At 40.1% G+C, this 10589-nt stretch overlaps 1 protein-coding gene across 1 annotated transcript in view; it reads left to right on the forward strand.

Moving 5' to 3' along the window:
* The first annotated feature begins 949 nt into the window (after positions 1-949).
* Positions 950-10589, forward strand: part of CSDE1 (cold shock domain containing E1) — a 17549-nt gene continuing 7909 nt past the window's right edge. The window contains exons 1-11 of the mRNA XM_017727175.1: positions 950-1408; positions 4598-4796; positions 5463-5572; positions 5912-6004; positions 6517-6614; positions 6762-6843; positions 7176-7304; positions 7474-7599; positions 8323-8535; positions 10159-10299; positions 10386-10544. Of these exons, the coding sequence (XP_017582664.1) occupies positions 4598-4796; positions 5463-5572; positions 5912-6004; positions 6517-6614; positions 6762-6843; positions 7176-7304; positions 7474-7599; positions 8323-8535; positions 10159-10299; positions 10386-10544 (1350 nt within the window). The 5' untranslated portion in view covers positions 950-1408. The remainder of the gene's footprint in view (positions 1409-4597; positions 4797-5462; positions 5573-5911; positions 6005-6516; positions 6615-6761; positions 6844-7175; positions 7305-7473; positions 7600-8322; positions 8536-10158; positions 10300-10385; positions 10545-10589) is intronic.

Below are 10589 nucleotides of genomic sequence, written 5' to 3' on the forward strand. Positions count from 1 at the left end.
GTATCTGTGGGGTCAGAGCTGTGCTGCTTCTCAGCGGCTTTTGTCCACAAAAATATCCTCCTTTTTTTCATCTATCTACTGAGTAAGCAACAAACTCAAAACTTGATTTCTTTTCAAGGAAGGCTTCTATTTCTGTAAGGTTTTGTTTTGTGTGGTAGGTGGCAGTTTGCTGAAGCTGCTTTTCTCATGAAAAGACAAAGTGGCACTGGGAAGCTTTAGGACAGAATTAATTGCTAACTAATTACTGATGCAGAAAGGTTTCTCCCTGGTGTTAGCTACACAAATATCATAATATGTAATCAACATTTTACAAAAACCGTTTCAGAAGTCCAGAGAATGGCTCTGTGTTAATTTTACATGCAGTGTCTGTACAATAATTGAGAAGTTTGTTAATTTTTATACAATTCTAAATGTGCTTCAGGTATCACTGGTCCTTAACTTAACCTTTGGAACATAAACAACCAGGAAATTTTAATTCCCATGTATATATACAGTCTGTTGTTCCTCTGAGGATCTGTGCAAGCACTTACATAAGTTATGGCATGATTTGATTAATAAGCACCCATGTAAAGTTATTGATAGGAGGACTAAGGCTTGCTAATTGGTCAAATACTAATGATCAAAATGAAGTAATGGTACGCACTGGGACCTTTCCTGAGATGCCTAAGCATGTCTGAAGAGTTCAAAATTGGAAGTACCATCTCAGTGGCTTGGAGGTAGTCTTTTGGAAAACAAAACTGGAAATGGGAATGCCAAACAAGTCTGTAAAACAGCTTTTCCTAACATGGATTAAACCTACTGTATTAAGGTAGAGGAAATGCACCTGTTATTGGTAAGACCTACAATTGATCTATAAGGGGGTTTGGAACTAGATGGTCTTTAAAGTCCCTTGCAAACGAATCCATTGTGTGATTTGATGAGAATTTCCTTTAAAGTGATACTTAGTGTATGTGTGTTTTTCCTTTCTCCAGTATGAAGTGGAACAGAACAGAATTTACCACCTGAAACTGCTGCTTCAAGTTCAGATCAGGAAAAGAATCTAAGTATACCACATCGTAACAACAACTCAAGACCAAAGAAGAGGCAACTTACACTGAAGAAGATACAAGGCTTGATCTGAAACAAGAAGTTTGTGCCTACTCAACAGCTTCAAAAGAGCACGTCCCGACGCTGCTATAGTAGTCTTTGTTTTCTCCAGTGCTGTAGTGAAACTGCCCAGGGCAGCAGCACTTGTATTCTCTAGAGCTTGATAGATCACCTTCTTTTGCTATCTTTTTCTTTCTCTTTTGTCTCTCTTCCTTTTGTTCCCTTTTTTAAATAATAGCAGTCTTCATCCTTAGAAACTTGTGCTGAAACAGAAGAATCGGCAAATACTACTGAAAGTGCAATATTTGAATATCACTGCGAGGTTGGTGCACGTGGTGGAGAAAGAGTTATATGTGTATTTTTAAACTTGGTTCTTACTAAGTTTTTAACAGAAGGGGGTGGGTTGGATTAGTTTTTTTTAATAGTTCTTGATAATAAATTCATTTAATAAGGAAGCCCTGGCACAAGTTGCCCAGAGCAGCTGTGGCTGCCCCATCCCTGGAAGTGTCCAAGGCCAGGCTGGACAGGGTTTGGAGCAACCTGGGACAGTGGAAGGTGTCCCTGCCCGTGACAGGGGTGGGACTGGATGAGCTTTAAGGTCCCTTCCAACCCAAACCATTCAGTGGTTCCATGACTCTTTGCTGTTATGTTCATGTAGTAGTAGTATGGTGAATTTGTAGTACTTGCAATATGGTTCTATTTAACAATATTTATAACCCTCAAGAGCTGATTACTCGTGTTTCTCCTAGTAACAGTAGGTTTGTGGTTCCAATCCCTTTAATCTTACAGCACAGGTATTCTTTTTCTTCCTCTTGAGTATTTGTTGGTGAGGTTAATAGTTCATATTCCTGTTATAAGATGTAAGAATTTGATAATTAGCTGGTACAGCTGCTGATATATGAAGTATCTTTGCACAACAAATTTTAGTGCCACCTGAGGAATCTTTGAACTGAGGTTGTCAGGCTTTGGAGGATTGATGAGTTCTCTGTGCTGTGCTGCTAATGCTCCTTTAAACTCAGACTGTTCAAATGATGTCATGCAGTTGTAGTCTGAGCAGGAGGTGAAGCACTGTGGCTTTCTAACCCTAAGAGAGGCTATTCTGAGCTAAATTTTAAGTTAGATTTTTGTCATTTCCTCTCTCTGATGTACCTTTAGCTCATGGTTGAGGCAGAATGTCTGTTTGTTGCTTCCCTTGCATTGGAGGTGAAGTGATCATCTGGTGACTCACAAAAGCCTTTGGCAGGTTCATTCCAGCTTTCAGAGTGGGTTAATGCTCTGGCCTGTAATTCTCCTGGGATAAGGTATAATAACATACCATTTTCCCTTCCCCCAGTCACCCTACTTGCAGGACCAGTTTATTTTTGAAAAGTATTTCAAACTCTAGGATGGCTTAAAACTCTTCAGCTGTTGTGTTCCCACAAGGACATTTTCTTGTGTGGAATGTCTTGGGGTTGCCTTCCTCAAAAGATGAGGGTTCTTATCTTGGACTGATGCTGACAGGAACTAGTCAGTAAATCTTAGCAGCTTTATCAAGTGCTTTTTGTTAGATACTCAGAGAAAATGTGTCCCTTAAACATAATCCAGTGCATAATAAAGATGTGACTGCTGTGGCTTTTGTCCTTTGAACAGTTTAGGCCGGACAGGAGGGGAAAGAGATCTTTGCTGGGGCAAGTCACCCCAGAAATGTGGTGGAACCTCTGTCCATGGAGGTTTCCAGGACTCAGCTGGACAAAGCCATGGCTGCCTTTGTTGGCAAGAGGCCTTTGAGGAGCAGAAGGATGGGCTGGAGTTCTCTGTGCATCTCTGATGGGGTCATGTTTCTGATTAATTATTTTCTGACATGTCAGTATTTCATGACTTACATATGTTAAGGGTATTGATTTATGCCACTTAACTGCAGGCTGGTAGGATAAGAATAAGAGGGCAGCACTGATTAAAATTAAGAGATTGTTACTAATTTTTAATGGAAAGAAAAGTGAGATGTAGAGCAAGGAAATAAGCAGTGCATGTTAAAGAAATGATATCGCAGCAGATTTAGCAGTTCACTGAATTCTTACAGCCTTGGGTGGTAACACTATACTGTGGAAGTGCTGACCAGTGCTGTGGGATGGAGACCATTACGCAGTGTCCTGGGATCCTTTTGCCCCCTCATATCACTCCCCCACCTTCTGTTATTTGTGTTTTTCTTCATCTACATCTACCCCATGTGGGTCTGAACCAGAAGGGGGGAGAAGACCTCATCCTCTTGGAGGCCAAAACTCTGTCAATCTTTGCTTTGTGTGCTTGTTTCCAATTTATTTTTTTAATGTCAGTCTCAAAGACCAAAGATTTCTGCCCAAGAACCTCACAGCAGGTGTTTTTTGGTGCTCTTTGATCACTTCTAAACTGACTTTCAAACAGCAGAATAAGAATGCTGTGCCTTCTAATACATTGAGTAACTCACTGTGTTAGAGTGAGAAACATGACCCTTTTACAAGTTGCTCAGGTGTCTTTTATCTCAACTAAACACATTGCTGAGTAATTTTTAATCTCTCTGCTTGTTGCAGCAAGAAAGCAGAGAACAGATACGGTCTCACTCTGTTTCCAGATTAAATACTCGGGAAACGAACAAATAATTCTGTATATTTTAAGATGCATATTGACTGTTTGGAGGGAGGAGGGTTGCTTCAGCTGTCTGTCTTGAACTGCAGTGTTTAGTGGGGTGTAATACATTTCATCTGATTTAATTGCTAACCTGTAAGTCCAAGTGCCCTGCTTTAAAAATGAGATTCGTACATCAAAAAGCCCGTGAGTTTGTAAAGGGGTTGGGAATGTTCCAAGAGTGAATCTGACTTGAAAAGAAAAAAACACCCCATAAAAGATGATGTTTTAATAGATGTCAGTTAATTTAGCAGGTCATTACACCTTCAGTTTAATGCTATTTTCAAATTTTGTGTATCTTTCTAGCACTTGAGCTTCTATGCCACAGGAATGTTAGTTTAATTCTGGTTATTAATTCTATAACTATGCAAAACTGTATAATTACTTAATACCGTTTTTAAGTATGAAAGACTGAACACACAAACTAGGGAGAAACTATGCAGGGATTTGAACCTAATTGTGTTGATTCAGAACTGTTGTATTTTCCTAATCACCTGTTTAATTTGGAAGAGCAGATACTTCAGATATTTTCAGGCTCTGGTATGAACCAGTGCATGTGGGAGTACTTTGAGGTGTAATACTTGAAAAATGCCAGTAGTCTGTTTTCTTCTAAGCAAGCTTTGTTTTGCTGTTACAGTTCTGGCTTGTTTTACAAATATGTTGCCTGCGTAAATTTTAAGGCTTGCTGTGTTAAAAAAGCTCAACTGTTTTAGTGGTTTTACCCTATTTTAAGAACAGAGTAAAACTTAAAACACATTTTAAGAATGTGTCAGTAACTTACACAAGCTCTTTGTGTTACTGTGTTAAGGGGATGTGGAGGAAGGAAACTGATGTCAAATATTGATCTTTCCCTGTGCTTTCTGTGACCCAGATGAGCTTTGATCCAAACCTGCTCCACAACAATGGACACAACGGGTACCCCAATGGTACTTCGGCAGCGCTGCGCGAGACCGGGGTTATCGAGAAGCTGCTGACCTCGTACGGCTTCATCCAGTGCTCGGAACGGCAGGCCCGGCTCTTCTTCCACTGCTCCCAGTACAATGGCAACCTGCAGGAGCTCAAAGTAGGAGGTAACTGAGCTTTGGGACCAACACCAGTCTCTTCCACTTGTCATAAAGCTTCTTATCTCGTGGCTGCTGCTTCTGGGGCTAAACTGACAGTGGATAATCCACCATTCCTGGTGGGAGCCCTTCCCAGTGCTTTGTGCAGCTTGTGGTACAAGCTGGTGTGGAAAAGGAAAAGGTGCAATGTTAGGTCAGACTTGTCTAGCTGAGATGGAGGCAAGTACTCGGACTGTGAGAGAATTTACCTCTTGTACTCCCTATTTCTTTGTTTAGAATTTGAGGATGGCCAAGTGTTTTTCAGCATGAGGAGGCTGCAACTTCATGCTGATAATTACCGTGAGAGTGAAGTTTCTAAACTGTTTAATGGCCTTTGTTGTGTTGTCTGAACTTCAGTGTGTGTAGTCTGCTGTATAGTGAGCAGGCCAGGGGGAGGGAATTACTGTGGAATTACACCAGAACAGTTCATTAGCAACAGGAGATAATAAGCAGAATAACCAGAAAATATTTGCAAATCATGTGTCCTTCCTTGATAACAAAAGCACCTAAGTTCTACTTGGTTGTGTTTGGCTGCAAGCAGTGAATTCTTAAACACAGCCATTTAGTGATTTTTGTAAAAAAACCCCAATCCCAAACAGGACTCTGACGACGTTGCAATGTTTGGTTGTCTTGCAGACGATGTTGAGTTTGAAGTGTCTTCTGATCGCCGAACTGGAAAACCCATTGCTATTAAATTGGTGAAGATAAAGCCAGAAATATTACCTGAAGAACGAATAAATGGACAAGTTAGTGCCTATTTTCTATACCTGCATCATTTCCATCCTTTACTCCAGCACAGAAAACTGGGTTCATTTAGCATGGATATTAACTACGTACAGTATAGTTACACTGAAATATATTTCAGTGTGTTCTGGTAAAAATTCAGAGGTTCAGTTTGAGCTCTTACTTGGCTCCAAACACTTCTTAGAGCCAAGAGGTGTTCTGTGAGATTGAATAGTTGCAGTGTGGCATTCCCTGCTGAGTGTGTAGTAGAGGATACTGAGATTCATTTTGTGTTCAACAATGCCACTCCTGAAATGACTAGCAATGGAATTTTTTTTTTTTTTTTTTTTTTTGACTGGTAGGTTGTGTGTGCTGTTCCTCACAATTTAGAGAGTAAATCTCCAGCTGCCCCGGGTCAAAGTCCAACAGGGAGTGTTTGCTACGAACGTAATGGGGTAAAGCTTGCGTATTTTACTTGAACTCTTCACTGATCCATCACTGTGGTCTATGAGAAAAAAAAAAACAACAAAAAAAGTGCAATTTAATGTAGACAATTGACACTGCACTGAACTGTGCGGTTTTTGGCCAAAAAAAAAAGCATGCTTTGGTAATTACTACAAAACATAATGTTATTTGGACAGTTTGCTTGCTTATATCTGTGGAGAACTTCCTAGAGCCAAATAGTTGTTCTCTTTTAAGCTTGATGAAGTTCATGTATCCTTATCTTGAACTTCTAAGGTTCAGGAATTGGCCTTAAGAGATGGCCATGTACAAAACCTTTCAACTTGAGCTGCTTGTTACAGACTCACCAAAACAGCACGATGGAAAAAGAATGTTTTGCATGCCATGTTTATTATTGTTTATTTTCTTGCTAAATTAGGCAGATATTGTTATTAAAATTGTGTTAATCTTTCTGTGAAAGAACTATTCTGCAAATAGAGTAATTTTAATTAATGTTAATTTACAGGAAGTATTTTACCTGACTTACACCCCAGAGGATGTTGAAGGAAATGTACAGCTGGAAACAGGAGATAAAATAAACTTTATAATTGATACAAATAAACAGTAAGTTGGTATTGCTTTTCTGGCTTCATATTTTGTTTTAGTAGTCAGGCAGAATTCATACCTATTCCAGTAACTATTCTGTGAAATACAGTCTTAATTTTTGTTTCAGTTTTGAGTTTACAGTTTGCTCTGTTTTTTTTCCTCTAGTACTGGTGCTGTAAGTGCTCGTAACATTATGCTATTAAAAAAGAAACAAGCCCGCTGTCAAGGAGTAGTCTGTGCCATGAAAGTAAGTGATTTTAAGTTTCATTTGAAAATGGAATGCTATTTTGAAGAGTGCTGTTCAAAGTAATATTTAAGTTGTTAAGAGCTGTGAACAGTTTGGGCTGTGGGTGTAAATTGTGTGAAACGGTTCAAAAGGCTCATCTTTGATACTGAGGCCCTTCTTGACAAAGAAAGTTCCATTGATTTCTGTTTATATATTGTGGCAGTCAGCTGTGTACACTTGGAAGTGCTGTACTGGGATTCTGAGTCTATTTTGCATTTAACAGAACCTGTTAAATGATTTACTGGTATGTTCCTATAATGGACAATTAAACACTTTTTTTTTTCTGTTCACAGGAAGCCTTTGGATTTATTGAGAGAGGTGATGTCGTGAAGGAGATATTCTTTCACTATAGTGAATTTAAAGGTGACCTAGAAACCTTACAGCCTGGTGATGATGTGGAGTTTACAATCAAAGACAGAAATGTAAGACGAAATCCAGTAAAACGGAAGCCAAGGTCCTGGGGCATAATTGCACAGCTCTCTGCTTTCTGCAGCTTTAAAAAAGGGGGGAGGAGTTTCATTGAGGTTCACTGGGAAATGTCTGTTACTTTCTGTCTTCTCTTTGGGTGTTTGACTAATTTTGTGCTCTTAGGGTAAAGAAGTTGCAACAGATGTTAGACTGCTGCCTCAAGGAACTGTCATTTTTGAAGATATCAGCATTGAACATTTTGAAGGAACTGTAACCAAAGTAATTCCAAAAGTACCCAGCAAAAACCAGGTGAATTTCAGTAGTTAATTAAATTTGTGCAATTCTGGTTTTATTGTAGTGACTTCCAGAACAGTTATTGCCATTTCTCAGTACCTGTTTGCTGTGTAAGCATCATGTCAGAGTAAAGATTTACCCTTTTTTAAATTTTAAATCCAAAGAGGAAGAGTTAGGGTAGTGGTACATGATGGAGCGTGTGTTTTCTTTCATGTGTCAAATACTTGCTGTAAAATTTTGTGGAGTTAGGACATATCCTTAAAGCAAAAGAGTAGGGGAAAGGGGAAAAATATTTGCTAGGATAAGCCAGATCTGTGGATTCTTGTGAGCATTAACAGTTAATGAGGCTTTTGGGCTGTAATGTTGGGCTTGGAGAAGTGTTCATGAGCACTTCCATTAATGTTTTAGGTGAGTCTCTGTTGGTGTGGGAAGGTTTGGGGTGTTTTGAAGACTTAATAAGAAAGAACCTGCCTTTTAGAAGTATTGTGAGTATGGTTATAAACTCTCTCTTGAAACAGAGAGAATTCCTTTGGCAGGACATGGGTGGGGCTTAAAAAACCCATTACCCAGCCAACAGCTCCAAAAGTCACCTTGCATTTGGCAAGTTCCAGATGAGGAGTGGTGGAAATGGAGCAGAGCCTGAGTCCAGCAGGATTTGGCAGAAGCACTTGTGCTGTTTGCAGCTGTGCTGAGCCTTGCCGGTGAACTCACCCTTCCCACTGGCTTTTCTGTCCCCAGAGCGATCCATTACCCGGCCGCATCAAAGTGGACTTTGTGATTCCTAAAGAGCTTCCCTTTGGAGACAAGGATACAAAATCCAAGGTGACCTTGCTGGAGAGTGACCACGTGCGATTCAACATTTCCACGGACAGGCGCGACAAACTGGAACGAGCCACCAACATTGAGGTTCTCCCCAACACTTTCCAGTTTACTAATGAAACTAGAGAAATGGCAAGTATCCATCTCTAACAATTTCTCATTCTTGATGGGAAATGAAAGTAAAACGTGGGGTGTTTTCTACAAGAGATACAAAAAGCACTTGTGTGTTCCATTGCCTGCTCTGAAATCCAGCTCTCAGATTTGCAGTGCAAACAACGTAGAAAATTCAGAATTAACGTTCTGCATCTTTGCCTTAGAAGAATAAAATCTCAACTATTTTTTAATATCTAAATGAAGTTATATTAGGAAATTAGACATTAACTGGCTTTCTTGGACGAGATTGCTGGCTGGTTATAGCAGACAGAAGTAATGTAGTCTTGAGCTGATTGTTTAAAATTCACATACTCAAGTCTAAACAGGTAAACACTCGTGTTCCTTAGGAAAACTGGAAGACCCTGGTTCAGGTAGTGAAAAGTGTAAATAATTGGAGGAGGCACTGTGAGCAGCTTTTGGATTTCAAATTTTTTGGCCAATCTCTGTCTGAGGGTCAGGCCAGGAGGATGGTAGAGAGCAGAGTTCTCTCAATACAAAAAACTCTGTGGATTACAGGGACTAAGATGGATGTGCTAATGAGTATTACAGAATATCTTTAATTCCCGTAACTTGGAATGTTGGTTCTGTTCCAACTAGACTGTATCTTTGCCTTCCTTTGCAATTTGGAGTTCAATTACAGTGTTGTCACATCAGTGTGCTGTGAATTAGGGACCCTTGGCTGTAAAAAAACCCTGAGTTTTGACTTCAACCTTTGAGATTTTGGGTTTCTCTCTTACAGACTTCTCGTATTTCTACTCTGGCTACACACATCTGCCTGCCTGAGTTGAGCTGTCACTGGGGTGACAAGTGTTGGCAGCTTCTAGGAAGGTTGGCTAGTTTGCTGGAGTTTGTGAAAGCTGTTTAAGAGAAGAATGTACCTTTGCACTGTCATTCAGATCCTCTAAGCTTGTCCTGAGACTTGCTAAACTCTGTAATAACTGGGTTGAAGGGAATATGTTAATGAATTAACATTCTTAATTCTGGCAGGATGCGGCACTAGGGTTTGGGTATATTCTGTTCATCATTCAGCATTCCATTTCTAGTGGTTATCAGCAAGGCCACTAAACTCCCGTGTAACATGGGAGTATGTTCCCATAACACACACCCAGCGGGTATGGGAGTCTTGTTTAACAGCTGCTTTATAATTCCTTCATTTGTGTCTGGAAATCAGATGGTTTTTCTCTTAAACTTCTGTCTGAGCACTGATTTTATTTCTTGTTTTTATAGGTAGTTGTATGTTTAGTGTGTGTTTGTATGATTTATGCACTCTATAGATGATACGGTGTTTGTAGAGCTGCCCCATTGTGTTCTCTGTGTAGTGGTACTGGCAGGTTTTTCAACTTCAGTCCTTGTTATAGTGGCTTAAATTAATATTCTCCACTCTTCATCATGAGTTAACTTCAGGAATGAGATGGGAAGAACTTGTCTGCATTTCAGGTTGACCGGGGCCGTGAGCGCCAGGGTTTACAAGGAAGGACGTTGTTTAAACCAAGTATTTTCCTAGGATTCAGGCCTTCCTGCCATCTCCTGACATGTGGAGCAGCTGCAGACAGATGTCACATACCAGGGATAAAACTGTAATTGTTGATTTGGCTGTTCCAGGGTGTGATTGCAGCAATGAGGGATGGCTTTGGCTTCATTAAGTGTGTGGACAGGGATGCTCGGATGTTCTTCCACTTCAGTGAGATCATGGATGGAAATCAGCTCCATATTTCTGATGAAGTAGAGTTCACCGTCGTTCCTGTAAGTGGGATTAATACTCTATAAAATCGCAGCTTTTAAAGAAATGATGCATGGTCTGTCTATAATGTGATGGATTTATTTTCCAGGATATGCTGTCTGCCCAAAGGAACCATGCCATAAGGATTAAAAAGCTTCCCAAGGGCACGGTTTCTTTCCACACCCAGTCAGAGCATCGTTTTGTGGGCACTATAGACAAAGAAGCCACTCCAGCCAAAGCCACTAGCCCAAATAAAGGCAAAGAGAAGGTAATGCTGCTCTTCTGCTTGTGAATATTTTTTCTGCATTCCTGG

Source organism: Corvus brachyrhynchos, unplaced genomic scaffold (genome assembly GCF_000691975.1).
Source record: "Corvus brachyrhynchos isolate BGI_N302 unplaced genomic scaffold, ASM69197v1 scaffold72, whole genome shotgun sequence".
NCBI classification, from domain to species: domain Eukaryota; kingdom Metazoa; phylum Chordata; class Aves; order Passeriformes; family Corvidae; genus Corvus; species Corvus brachyrhynchos.